The sequence below is a fragment of the Protomyces lactucae-debilis genome, assembly GCF_002105105.1.
Source record: "Protomyces lactucae-debilis strain 12-1054 chromosome Unknown BCR37scaffold_1, whole genome shotgun sequence".
Classification (NCBI taxonomy): Eukaryota; Fungi; Ascomycota; class Taphrinomycetes; order Taphrinales; family Protomycetaceae; genus Protomyces; species Protomyces lactucae-debilis.
In genome coordinates, this window is record NW_024467993.1 from 699,045 (window position 1) to 712,496 (window position 13,452).

The 13,452-nt window shown below is 52.8% G+C and overlaps 3 protein-coding genes across 3 annotated transcripts; 1 reads left to right on the forward strand and 2 right to left on the reverse strand.

Annotated features, from left to right (window-relative positions):
- Positions 1-271: 271 nt before the first annotated feature.
- BCR37DRAFT_375884 (uncharacterized protein) lies at positions 272-2,406 on the reverse strand. Its single transcript, XM_040868473.1, has one exon. It carries the CDS (start codon positions 2,175-2,177, stop codon positions 372-374), a length of 1,806 nt encoding a protein of 601 aa, XP_040728418.1. The 5' UTR covers positions 2,178-2,406; the 3' UTR covers positions 272-371.
- On the reverse strand, positions 2,357-7,118 carry BCR37DRAFT_375885 (uncharacterized protein). The gene is made up of 2 exons (XM_040868474.1): positions 6,704-7,118; positions 2,357-6,661 (listed from the first exon to the last, which is right to left on the reverse strand). Exons 1-2 carry the CDS (start codon positions 6,910-6,912, stop codon positions 2,383-2,385), a joined length of 4,488 nt encoding a protein of 1,495 aa, XP_040728419.1. The 5' UTR covers positions 6,913-7,118; the 3' UTR covers positions 2,357-2,382.
- A 2,955-nt stretch (positions 7,119-10,073) lies between these two features.
- BCR37DRAFT_375890 (uncharacterized protein) lies at positions 10,074-13,031 on the forward strand. The gene has a single exon (XM_040868475.1). It carries the CDS (start codon positions 10,184-10,186, stop codon positions 12,653-12,655), a length of 2,472 nt encoding a protein of 823 aa, XP_040728420.1. The 5' UTR covers positions 10,074-10,183; the 3' UTR covers positions 12,656-13,031.
- Positions 13,032-13,452: the final 421 nt, after the last annotated feature.

Genomic DNA, 13,452 nt, shown 5'->3' on the forward strand with positions numbered 1-13,452 from the left:
CCTGGATGTGTCAAAGCTCCAGATGTGTCTCTCTCAAGGGGTTGAGCAGCTGAGCCCTTAGATTTGGTCATATTGAGACGTCTAGTTCAGCAAATAGGCTTTGAGCACCAGCAATATTGTGCGCAGCGATTGACAAGTAGCAGATGGGGAGACGACAGTAGGACAGAGTTTAGATGTAAGTCGCGACGTGTTTCCTGCTGCTGAAAAAGTGTTTCGGCTATTCTCGACAAACAAATGCGCGAGGCTGCTTCGAGAAACACTTTGAAATGCATGCTTTGACACACCCTACCTACGCCTGCGGCTACATGTACTAGAACCCTGATCTTCAGTCCTTAGGGAAGCTCGACGTCCTTTGATGTCGCGATCAATGCTCATCGACGTTGGTAGCGAGCCAGAAGCTCATACCAGTGCGCAATAAGCTCATCTGCCTCCGGCCCACAATCTGTGTTCCGCTCTGCACGGCTACGCTGCTGCATAAGATAGAGCTTCACGCCTGTTGTATGCTCAGAGCCTGCTGGATAATCGGGCAAGCTAAAGATCAGCTTGTCAAATGATTCAAACGCAAAACGGCGCTCATCCGGTGATTTCGCAGCCTCGGCAAGATCAAGGTATTCCTCGAGCTCCATTGGCAAGTCTTGACCAAATTCGGCAGCCAGACTCGGGTGCAGTCCAAACAAATCCATGCCAGTAGCTGCTGCACGGTTACGAGCATACTGCCGACGCGCTTGAACCGCAGAGCTCTGCTCGTGACTCAGCGATTTCTTTGGTCGAGGCGTTGAGTCCGTAGGCAGGATGGGTAAAGGCAGCTCGATGGTATCTGTTGGTGTTTCAGCAGCAGTGTATGCATTGTGCCACGGAGGCTGATGGCCTTTCTTGCCACGTCGGTAGCGGACAAGCGAAACACCAGTGTCAGAAGAGTCAGATTGATTGTCCCCGGCAGCAATGCCATATTTGCCGTCGTCATCGTCAGAGTAGACAATGGCTCTTGAACCCTTCCTTGTTGTCTGCTGGCTCCCCTCTGAAGACGCATGGCTTGGCGGCTGGTCGGCACCTGCCTTTTTCTGACTCATGGCATGCCCTGGATAAGAAGGTCGAGTAGACGTGTTGCCGTCCGACACAGAAGCCGAAGACTCCACTATGCGATGCTGTCCATTGCCAGGCTTTTGCTCGACATGCAGCCTGCCCACTTGTCGATCGTAAATGTCATCGTGCTGCCAGCCGCTCTTGCTCTTGCCACGCACCTTCTTGGCCTTTTCTCGAGCTCGCCACTCGCGCTCATTGCGATAGTCTTCATCAGCACGTTTCGCCTCCTCGCGCCTGGCATCTTCATGACGTCTTTTACGCGCCTCCTCTCGTGCCTTCTGCGCCAGTTCCTCAGCTCGTTCCTTCAGTGCTTCCGTTGCTCCTGGATACGTCACGCAATTCGTGTCAACTTTGCCATGTCCATTGTTTGCGGTAGCAAAGGACTGTAAGGAGCGTTGCGAGTGACCCAGACCGCCGTCTGGGTTGGGCGATGGCGATCGAGAACGTCTTGGTTCCCTGCCTCGCAATCTAGGGTCTGACGCCTTTGTGGACACTGGCCAGCCAATGTAGGAGCCCCACGCAGTTGAATTGGCAGCACCCTTGGACGTCTGTACGCAAAAGTACCTCCTGTACTTGTCCTGCCTGATGAAAGTCTGCGCACCGCACTTGATCCATTGGCGCAAGCAGTGCGGGTCGTTTGCATCGCCTTCTGCTTGAGCTGGTCGAGTAGTCCCAGGACAGCCTTGCGAGTGACGCATGCGCTGCTTCCTGGATGCCGGGTACGATCGATCTGCATGAGGATCCCCGACTTGCATGTCAATCACAATGAATCCACAGTCCTTGCAGCTGAAAGCGTGGTCGACCATCAAGGCCGGGACTTTGAGTACTGGACCTCCTCGGGTGTCTGGCGTACGACACATGAGCTCGGTGAGGCTACAAAGCTTGAGTCTGCCGAGGTACTCCTCGTGTTTGTAGGCATACTGCTTAGCGTCTCTATAGCAGTATCGTCCCGGGATGTGCCACGAGATGTCGCGTTCATCTGGGTGCACGCAGTGTCCGCACACGGCGCACACGACTGCTTGCAAGTGCTCGAGGTATCTGTACATGGCTGTCAGGTTGACTTTCGCACCATGATTGCCACCGCCGCCCGTCATGGTCTCGCACAGGTTCTGTGGGTTTCGTGGTGAGTGTTGCGTTCAGGGGCGTCGACCCAAGTTGGCCTCGGAGTCCTCAACGACACAGGTAGCAGCGCATCCAGGAGGCGTTGGGGGGCGATATTGAGCAGCCGTGGAGTGGAGAGCCAGCAACAAGGTATCACGAACATAGACAGCGAGTGTATGCATTTACGTTCTACGTAGTTCAAGTTGATGATGGTTGAGGCAGGGTCCCATAAAGTTGAAACAATTGCCGCCAGCCCTTCTCCTCCTCCACAAGTTTGCGCAAGGTCGGGCCTGTATTGTCACCTTCCTCTTGCCTCAGCAAGCGTGCCAGCAAAGCAGCCTGCACGCGTCGATGCTTCAGATATATGCGCACACCCGTTGCATGTCGACGTGCTTCTTCACTGAACTCTGGCAACATCCACAAAAAGTCGTGCAATGCAGATACAGCATACTGCCGCTCGACTTCAGTCGATGCCTCGCGGCAAATCTCGAAGGACTCTTCAATCTCTTCAAGCGGAACCTGCAGCTCCAAAAACTTCTTGAGCGGCGTAATGTCTGCAGAGGGCTTTGGCAATGCGCCAATTTGACTGACCGGAGAAGGCTGCTGCACAGCATCCATGGCGACTTCTGTCTTGACTGACGCCTCGATTGGGTCTTTGGGATGAACAGCAGGCGAGACAGGCACAACCGGTGTTGGCACGGCAACAGCAGCTTCAGCGGAAGCAGCTTGCCAAGGTGTCTGCACGACGACTGGCGAAGCGACGGGTGACACGGCTGGAGACCGTGTTTCCACCACATGCGATGGAAAGACTGGTGGCAAACGAGGCGATTCCTTGCGCTTCTTTTCAGCTGACTGCATCGCATCAGACAAGGGGCGCTTTTGTGGCAGATCTGCACGCTGACCCGTGGTCTCTTGCCGATTGGACTGTGTCTCTGCAGATGCCTTGCGTTGGACATTGTCGAGCGCCATCTGCGACTCTGTCAGCTGAGCGCGCAAGTCTGCAACGCGTTGCTGGAGAGACGTCGACATCTTGACACCGTTGGGAGCAGTGTCTGTGCTCGTGGCCGGCATTGAAATAGGATGATTCGATGCTCCTGATGGAGGCATTGGTGCCGCTTGTGCGACCGAGGCTGGAGGCGGTGCCATCTGACTTGCGCTGGTGGAGGGTCTGCTCGAGGTTGCAAGGGTCGAATTCGCCTGGCCAAGAGGTGCATTGGCGGTAGAGAGTTGAGGTGTAGTTGGTGCCGATGAGCTCGGCAAGGACTGCAACTGTGCTGAGCCTGACTCCGGGGGAGCTTGCCACCCAATCTGAACGGATCGGAATAATGGGGGTGCGGTAGACATCGCAGCAGCGCCTTGCCAGGTACCTGCCGTCGTAGCACCCGACGATAGGTCAGTGCTGCCAGTTGCGAGCGTTTGACGGGAGAACAAGTTTTGCACTTCAAGATCCGACATGCTGTATACTTGTTCCCAGTACGCCATTAGCCACTCGGCGGGAATGCCAGCCTTCGCATAGAGCCGCTGTGATGCAATGTGAGCCATTCGATCCGCAGCAGACATGCCTGCCCGCTCGAGCTCTTCGTTCTGTAAAGTCTCATACTTGAGAATCAAATCGTGTAGCCTGTACCATGTTTGAGAGTACATCCGTGGTGGGGGTGGTATCTGTTGTGTCGGCACTTCTGGGGTTGCAAAGCCTTGCGGCGGCATACTGGGCGAAAACATGGAGCGAAGCGGGCTCGGCGAGGGCTCGGCTGCATTGCTGTTGGCGGTATTCTTTCTTTGAAGGTCATTTTGTGCGAATTTCTGCGGTGCTGCAAATTGGGCTGATGCGAGTGTGTGCAGCTGTGAGGCATTGTCATAGCTGTTAGAGCGTCTCGTTGACTGTTGCGGCGCTTGAATCGTTTGGCTTTGCTGCGTCTGCATGGACTGTGGATGGGGTCTTGAGTGAGATTGTGGAACTAGCATGGTAGAGAGCATTTGAGCATTTGCTTGCTCCTGACTGACGAAATTGGGCGGAAAGCCCCTCCTCTGCAAGCTCGCTAGGTAGGGAGATGAGACTGTAGGAAGGTGCAAAAGACGCATTTGTTCATTGAACTTGTCCAACTCAGAACGGAGTGAAGAAAGAAGTTGGCGAAAGGCTTTGACTTGCGACCGTACACCTGGATCAGCTGCAGGTTTGCTCACCAGCTCTTGACGAACGCGCTCTTCAATTGAGTGGCACTGTTGCTCGAGAGCGGAGATTCGGAGACGGGCTGCGTCAATCGTACAAGATGGCATGGGGAAGTAGGCCATGCTTTCTGCAGGGGAACCAGGTCCCGCAATTGAAGAGGGCAGCGCGCGATTATGCATCAGAGGAGCGGAATTGAAATCATGTCCACTAGAGGAGGCTGTCTGTGATCGCGGAAACTGATTCAGACTTGGTGATCGCTGTAGCTGTGGCGAACCCTGTGGAGCCTGATAGAATTGCTGAAGAAGCTGCTGTTGTTGTTGCTGCACTTGCCACTGTTGCTGCTGCATCTGCTGGTAGCGCACTTGCTGGGCCTGGCGGTGAAGCTGTTCTGGCATTGGTTCGTAGGAGCCAGAACCAGCATCAGCTCTTGGTGGCATTCGCACGCCGGACGCAGGTCTGATCGCTGCTTCCTGTCGCTGTTGAACTTGCTTATTGGGTGCTTCCGCGACGCGAACAACACTCCTTGCTGGTTTTGGTTGCGTCTGCAATGGTGTACCGTCTGTTGAATGAGTCTTTCCCTGATTGACAGAGGAAGAAGGATGAGCAGACCGAGGCGCGCCATTCAGCTTCGCGGCGTTGGCGATCATGCCACTTTGCTGGACCGGTGCATCAGAAGCGGGAGTAGCTGATTGCCAAGGTGGGAAGATGCTTGTCTGGGCCGTATTTGGCCATTCCTGCGGCAATATGCGTCCTTGAGACATTGCCATCTCTATCCGTTGCTTTGCTGCACATGCATCTGCAAGCTCTGCCTCAAGGATGAATCGTAGTTTCTTGAGTGCCAAAGCTAAAGCATCCTTCTCTCTCGGCCTCGCAGGTCTCATGCGATCAAGGAACGCGCGGCCAGCAGTAAAGACATCGTCGGCTGAACGATTTTTGATGGCGCTGCCAGCCGCTGTACTCAATCTTTCGCGGCTCCAAGAGCAGACGTGCGGTGTCACTGCAATGTAAGAGATGAAATCAATAAGGCCGAGCAAGTCGGGGTCTGACCATGTCATCAACTGGTCCGCCGGCATAGCTTGAACATCCTGCAGTGCAAGGACGGTGTGATCATCTGGCTTGTTTGGCGCGGAATCAACGTCAATGATTTGTGCGTCCGATGGAATTTCGCTGCGCTTACGCGTTTTGCCCGGAGATGATTGTCTGGAAGAAGCCTTGGGCGCAACCTGAGGCGTTCCATTTCGAGGACTGCCTTTTGACATTGACTGAGGATCCGCCGGAGTTTCTCCCGGTACTGAAGCAGACTCAGTAGCAGCAGGTGCCTGGATTTGAAAGCCAAGCGCATCTGTTGAGAGTGTTGCTGGTGTTGTCGTTGCGACTGAATGCTGCAGGGGCAACTGAGATTGGAGCACATCGTCGCGTGACGACTCAGGAGAAGTGATATTCGATGCATGTGGCTGATCAGGTACAACCGAATCCTTCTTGCCCAGCTCGGCTGGTTGAGTGGCATCAGCCATTCTGGTAGGCTCAACTGTTAGCAAGGACTCGTCCGACATGGTGACATCTGTCGCAGCAAGTTCTGTCGCAGCAACTTCTGGCGCAGCAACTTCTGGCGCGACAAGACTGACTGGCGCAGCGAGTGCTTGCAAGTCATCTTGAGACATTGCTTCTTGTGTAATCGGCGCGTCCGGTATGGGCGCATCATCCAGAGCAGTGCCATTCGTTGCATCGACCACGTCTTCTTCTGCAGGGTCTATCTCCAGCTCGCTGATCATGGGCATATGCTTCCCATCAGCAGCATCTGCTTTCGAGGGTGTAATTGGCCGGCTTGGGGGCGCGTCCAGAGCTTGAGAATCATTGAGTGGTGTTTCAACATGCTGAGCAGGCGTTTGACTGATGGCGATAGTTCCAGTTACCGGCTGAGGAGTGGTCAGACTAGCCATTTGCACTGGCGTGATGGTCGATGGCGCTGGCATACCGACCGCTTGTTGCTTCACAGGACTTGCTGACGTACCTTGCCGTTCGCGAACTTGTATGCTTTGTGCCTTCTTCAACTCGTAATACCGTGCATCGAGATTCTCCACCTCAGGAGCATACTCTCGAACCCGCGCCGCCAACTGCTCGTGGGTAATGCTGCTGGAAGCGCTATTCGGTTTGCGCTGCTTGGCGAGAGCGAGCTGCTGGACGGTCGCTAGGACATCACCCCATTTACCAATATTGTTGAGAACAAAACGTAGGCGAACGTAACGCGTCTTGGCGATGTGCTCGCAGTGTCCTAATTTCGAGGCGATTGCCGCAAAGGGCAGTTCACTGGGTTGTCAGTCGTCGATACTCATACAGCGGGTGCCTCACTTGATGCGATCTTTCAAGTGATCGCGCAGTCCATACAGCAAGCGCGCATAATCATCCAAGGTCCATGCTTGTGCTCGTGCTTGATCTACGAGACAAGCGTCTGTACAAGCAAGATGAGGGACCCGGACAATTTGCGACGAACCTGGCCGACTGACACGATCACTGCCGGAGGCGGCCGGCACCGAAGAAGCCGTTGCTGGACGGCTCATGTAAAAAGGTGGAGGGCACCAGGCGCATGCAGCGTATGGCGCGTCGCTGCACTTGATTTTCTGCAGTCGCTTGCGTCCTTCTCGAGCAGCAAGACTAGAGGATCAACGCCAGAAGTTTGAGATGAGAAACACGGTGCACTTGAGGCTCTCCAATGGCATCAAAAGATACGCCGAGTGGAGTCTGTGTCTTTGCAGTTTTGTATGCCTTGTCCAGGCGTGGAGTTCAAAAATTCAAGATTTCACTTTTGAGAACAACCAACCTCTGAAGGACTCAGCAGGAGCGACCGACCAGGTAGTTGGACGAGCAGCTTGCTGTGACATTGCTTGGCTTGTTCACTGGATGCTTTCTTCTCGAGCTATACCATCCTATTATCATGACAGATTTCGGTGGTAGCCTCTAGCAGCTAGCACATGAGCAATCTGTATTCGAGTACTATCTGCTGTGTTCCTTCTATGAGACGAGTGTGAGCTCAATAGAATGCCAGGTTCGCTTCCGTACGCATCAACCTAGGCATTGGTTGCTTTCATGTTGTGAAGTCATCCTCGGGTCGGTCTGGCTGTTGCTGAGCTGTACGGCAAATATGCTCTTCTGACAGTGCATACACAGACGCCACGGCCCTGATGTGCAGTCACGCTCAGCATTCAAAGCAAATTGGACAGCTCGTCTCAGACATCACAAACTTCGCCTGTACTCTGTAGTGCTGAAACAATTCAGCAGTACAACGAGCAAAACCCTCTTCTTGTGATGTGCTTCACTAGCTTTCATGTCTTTTTCTTGACGCTCGTGCACCAGAGACGCTTCTGAAGGTCACGAGTAGAGCGCAGTGCCCACGAAATCACAGTAGTGCAGAACGATACACTCAAAGGAAGAAGCAGTCGCAATATAAACGATGTCTTCAATCGCAAAAGTACCGTGAATGACCAAGCTGATCATTTCAAGCTTACTGCCATTGATCACAAGGTCTTCACCTACATCTGCCTGAAGCTTCCTCTTGCGCCTACGCTCAACACATCGATCTCTCTTGTCTCCATTTTGACAGATCGTGGAGATAAAGACAAAGCTTCTGCAGAAGCGCAAGTTTTCTCTGACTTCATGCTGGCACCAGGCATCACCAATTCAATCTTGTACTGCTGGGCATATGCATTGCTCTTCTCATTTGGCGATGCAAGGCCCTCTGAAGAGCAGATCTCATGCAAAGTCCAGAACTGATGTGTCCACAACTTGATGCTTGTCGTGAACCACGTTGCACAGCTGCTGGAGTCCTCCATCTCAACCATGGCGTGCGGTTGCTTCGGCGATAATTCTAGACATCAACTAGCCCCAGACACTAACGCTGGCTCAGAGGGCAGACCTCTTTATAAGTTGTGTCAGGTAGCGAATGCTACAAGACAATCCTTGGCAGGTTCCATTCTTTGTCATCGACAAACACGATCAGAGAAGGACTGCAACCACCTGACCTCCCGACCGAACTATATCCAAGCGGGGTATCCAAGTGTGACATCAAGAATGCGGTCAAGAATATCTCAACAACTTTGCATACGACGCAGGTACTAATCTGATTGCCCTCACAGGATCGCTTCTCCCAATTGTCAATGGTGCAAGACCGGTCGCCATTGATATTTGTGTCTGGTTCGAGTGCGGCCTTCCTTCAGGCTGACTCTGCAACCTTATGCGAATTGCCAATCCATTGATTCTCCGGTGAACGTTAGCCATCAGACATCAGTAGGCTTGATTGACACAGGCAGCTCTTCCTTTTAAATCTTCATAAGAGTGGACTGACGCAAGTGAATGTGTCCCGCGAGGTTCCTAGTCGTGAAGCTATTTCTACTGTCCGAATCGCTTGTTGACCGAGATGTAAGAATCGTGGAGCTCAAGTGCGAGATGTGAGATGCTCTGAAGAGAGCTTCAATAGCTAGCTAGATAGCTAGCCAGCTTGCTTTGCAGTGAGGACTGAGAGAGAGCCTTGACAGACCGGTTGAAGGTGCCGCTATAGCGAGCAGTGACATATCTTCGGCAGTCTGATGAGCTATCATCTGTACTAGCTATACAGTCCGAGGTCTTCCCTCATTCTTGCACGAGGTATCATGATTCATGGATCCGGGATCTTGAAAAGTCAGGCCATCGATCTAATCGCCATCTCGGCGTCGATCCATCTGACACCGCTCAAGACGCGACCTAAAATAAATTCTTGCATGGCAGATGTACGAGTTTGAAGGAGGTGCCGAGTTGCGTCATTCAGCTGCAGGCGAGACATTGGCCTCCGCGATGTTTTTGCGGCGCGAACATTCTATTTGCATTGTACGAGTTGCCATGGCCTCGGCACTGTGCAGCTGATGACAGACTGGCAGCTGGATTGGCACTTCATGAATCATGAGGCGATTTTAAAGTCGTGTCAATTGATCGTACAGCTGTTCGCCTTGACAGCCTGCACGGGCCCTGCAGCCAAGGCAACGATGGACTGCCGCATGAGCTCATTGATGGCAGGCAGCGCGTCTGTAACTCGCGCCTTGATCTCAAGCGAAACTTTTCCTTCCCACCCTTTTTCATGGTTGCCATTGGAGGGGCGGACAAGATTTACGATTGAATGCACGGAGAATTGCTTCTACCGAGGAGGCGGCCGCCCACCAGGCAGGCCACCATGGAAAGTCTAGAGCAGTGGATACTATGCGTACAGACAGGAGCCGACAGAGTTGATGTCAAGACTCAAGACCTCCTTGGCCAAGGCCCTGTGTAGAGAGTGAGTATGCTAGTCTATCGTTGTGCTATGCGGCAATGTCTCGCAATTGCGGATCTTCGTATGCTTGGTCTGCTCGTGAAATATTCAATCAAACTCCGTGTACGGCAATGGCTGCAGCCGACGTCAGGACTCAGGATTAGTGTTGCCGGGTAGTTGAAGCTGTGCATGTGAGGCCTTTGAAGGTGAAGCAGCAGCAGTCTATGGGATGAGATAGCCTTGGACAGTCTCAGACTGTCTGTACTCTGTAGCTACTTGCTACTACTCTACTACTCTAGTATTCATTCGCTGTGTATTTGTGTTTGCTGTATAAATAGACATTCCGCGGGTGTGTGGCCAATGAGGAGCGTGGTGGCCTCCTGTCGCCTGAATCGGGGAGAAAAGAGAAAAAAGAGTCAGGAGGAGACGAGACTGACTGACTCTATACTGTACTGTACTGTACTGTACACTCACTGCACTCAGAACACGACACAACACCACCACACACAACCATCCACACTCTTTCCCTCCACGACTCAACATATCACACCCATGCAATGACCACAGCCCTCCCTGTCGTCCCAGCCAGAGTCCATTGCGAAAAGCAGCAGGAAACAGTCGCCGTCACAGCACACAATGTACATACACACGGGCGCAAACACTCCTTCCGCGGCTTCAGCACACACTCACTCTCAAGCCTCACTCTCGCACATACAAAGCCACACACCACAGCTGCTGTCATTGGCCACACAGGCGCACTCCCAAAGCGCTCCTTGTTTTCCTTCGGGGGCGGGAGCGGCAATAGCACACAGGGCGCAGCAGTAGCAGGTGTTCCAGCCGGCTCTGGCATTGTACGGTGCGCAGACAAGGAGACAAATGCATCGAGACCACCCAGTCTCATCACCGATGATTCATCCCTCGCGAGTATCAGCTCCCGATCACCGTCACCGGAACCCACACAACAAGCACCCACGCCGGCCCAACAGTCCTCGCGCCTCGAAGCTGCATTCAAGCGCTACGCACACTCATTCAACGTTCAAATCCTACATACCCAGCTCCTCCCTGTCCTTGCACGATCAGGTCCAGCGGCAACGAACCCAGTGCTCATTCTACACGAGGCCGACGTCGCTTTCCTCTTCAAGTGGTGGCATCATTTGCTCCTCCTCTCGCCTCCACACCCGACCGTCTTTGTCTGTGTTTGGGCGCTGGCTTCACACCCAACACTCCTTAAATCGGCAATCTGGAATGCGCATTACGCTTTGACCCTCTCGACCTTGCTCGCTCAAGACGCGAATGTTTTGCCGACAGGTCCGTTTGTGCGATTGCTCGCATTGGGCTACCTCCTGCATCCACCCACACAAGCGATCCTCCGTGCGCGATTCACAGCGAAAGCATCAACGCGTCGGACATCTTCATTGGTGGAGGTACAGGAGGAAGTATGGTGTCAACGTGCACGTCAGGTGGAAGTCTTTAGTGAGCTTTTGCGACAGATTTACCAGCAACGACCCAACTACGAAGATGAAGACGGTGTCCTCTCCAGCAGACTTGAGCAAATCATGACGAAATTGCTGGCAGTCCGCACAGCGACGCCCAATACACGACTCCTCAACTGTGGACGCATACTAGGTCAAGCAGAAGGTCGTCTGGCTGTGCTGGTGGAGTCGGGTTTACAGGCAGTAGCCTCTTGCACGCGCGCTTTTGATCCAGCTGCCGTGTTTCATTTATTGGATCTGCTTTCACTGCTGCGCATCAAGCAAGTTGCCTTTTGGACAACGGTTCTGGAACGCATTCTTGATACGGAGAACCATATCCTTCAGATCCGTGTGTTTGCGTATCTCTACGAGCACTGGCCTCTATATGAGCATCATGCACCAGCATGTGCACTTCTCCTGTCACCACCTCGTTGGCAGCACTACTTTGTGCATTGGTCAGGGATTGTTAGAGACCACTATATGCGACTCCTCTGCTATCGTCTCTCAGCGTCACACCCACAACGCGTACGTATGTTGCTGAAACGTACCTTTCTCACAAGTCTTGGTGAGCATTGTCAATTACGAGACTGTCTACCGGGTAACCCTATTCCTAATAAGAAATTCGCCATTCGACCTTGTGGCAGTATGCAGCAACAACAGCAACAACAAACATGGCTCGCCACGGGCGCAACACCGCTCGCCTTGTTTGCTCAACACGATGCGAATGCGACAACAGGTGGTCGGTTGGGAAGTAGTAGTAGTTTGCCTGGTGCCCTACCGCCTTCGCCACCGCCACCGCAACAACATACAGGCCCGCCTGCTCAGGGCCTGGAGATGTCGGCAGCGTCATTTGTTAAGCGAAAGTTGGGATTATTCCGTGGGTTGTGGGAGGATGCGACTCCTCCGTCGCCACCTGCTGCGAGAACGCCTTTGACTGCGAGTCGTGTGCAGTTGGAGGAGGAAGAAGTTGAAGAGGAGGAAGAAGAGGAAGCAAAGTCAGATATGGCTGTATTGGGTGGTCTTGCTCGAACGACAAGTGCCCGCTCTGTTTCTTCTCAACGACCCAATAGACCTTCTCCTACACGTCCACAACAGGTACAGCCACAGCGATACAGGTTTGTCGCTGAGTTTGTTGGGAAACAGTGGTCGTTGACGGGTGATGCGGATGCGATCCGTTTTCTGGATGGTGTTATGGATCTTGCGCAAATCGGACGCCTCCCATCCTTTGTTGAACAGCCGGCTGCTTCTGAGGCTGAGGAGAGGATGGAGGAAGTCACGGAGGATGCGGCATTTGCCTTGGGAGAAGGTCGGAAACGTCTTTGGACGCGCAGTTTGAGTGAGTGGAGCGTTCTCCTTGATGATCAAGAACGCTTTTGGCGATCTCAGCAAATGTTGCCGGGTCATACAGCGACTTCGTCGAGTACTCCTGTTAATGCTGATGGTGCATCGCCGGCTGTGTTGGTGGTGCCGAGGTTAGAGGTTGAATTCCCTCGATGGTTTTGTCAAAAGACAACAACCCTGCGCGGTGATGGTATCGAGCCACAACTCAAGCGTTGATGTTCGATTCATGCTCGCTTCATCTATGCACGACTACCTGCACGACTTATCAGGGATTTCGTCTTTTTTTTGTCGCCACGTCTCTCACTCTTTCCTATTGTGCACCAGCCGATCTTTCTCTCTCCCTGTCTCTTCGCAACGGATCAATCAATGACGCTTTGGCTGTCTCGCGGACTCTCTTTCATCAAACACAACATTCTTTAATGCAGTCTTCTTTTTCACACACCTACACAAGTAACGATGGCGCCTAGAAATGACTATTATCCACACACACCTCTGTTGGGGCTTCGCCTCTTTTCTCTGGGCTTTTCTTGCTCTTTACCTAGACTTATTACCTACTCACACCTGCATGTAGAATGCAAAAAGTCGAAGCCCTTTCTTGTTTGCCGTGAACGTGATTGATAATCTACGAAATCCATCTGAAAGACGGAGGTGCCACCACGCTACAAATGTCCTCTACTCCGCTACATCTGCCAAAACCAGAATAAGCTTGCTGATGCATACGTGATGCATCGTTGCGTCTTTCAAACGCTTTCGTTGACAGAAACCTGATATGCAAAGAAAGCATTTTGTCCTAAACGCACTTGCTATGTCGCTGCTTGACATCTTCTGAGTCATAACAACCAGACCTTTGCGGCGTTGCCTGGAATCTAGATTCACTCTTCAGAACGAAACACTAGACTGTGCCATTACTTCTACTCGGGCTTACACTGCGCGACCAGACCACCACTCGATGTCATGATGCCACCAGATGACTCATGAATTCGCAACGAGCATAAAAACGAGTGCCTTCGCCC

Bases quoted from the DNA above. Each gene is read 5' to 3' on its own strand.
- BCR37DRAFT_375890 (XM_040868475.1), top strand. From the start codon at position 10,184: ATGACCACAGCCCTCCCTGTCGTCCCAGCCAGAGTCCATTGCGAAAAG.
- BCR37DRAFT_375884 (XM_040868473.1), bottom strand. From the start codon at position 2,177: ATGACGGGCGGCGGTGGCAATCATGGTGCGAAAGTCAACCTGACAGCC.
- BCR37DRAFT_375885 (XM_040868474.1), bottom strand. From the start codon at position 6,912: ATGAGCCGTCCAGCAACGGCTTCTTCGGTGCCGGCCGCCTCCGGCAGT. The intron at 6,662-6,703 runs GTGAGGCACCCG...CTGACAACCCAG, and splicing joins CACTTGAAAGATCGCATCAA to TGAACTGCCCTTTGCGGCAA.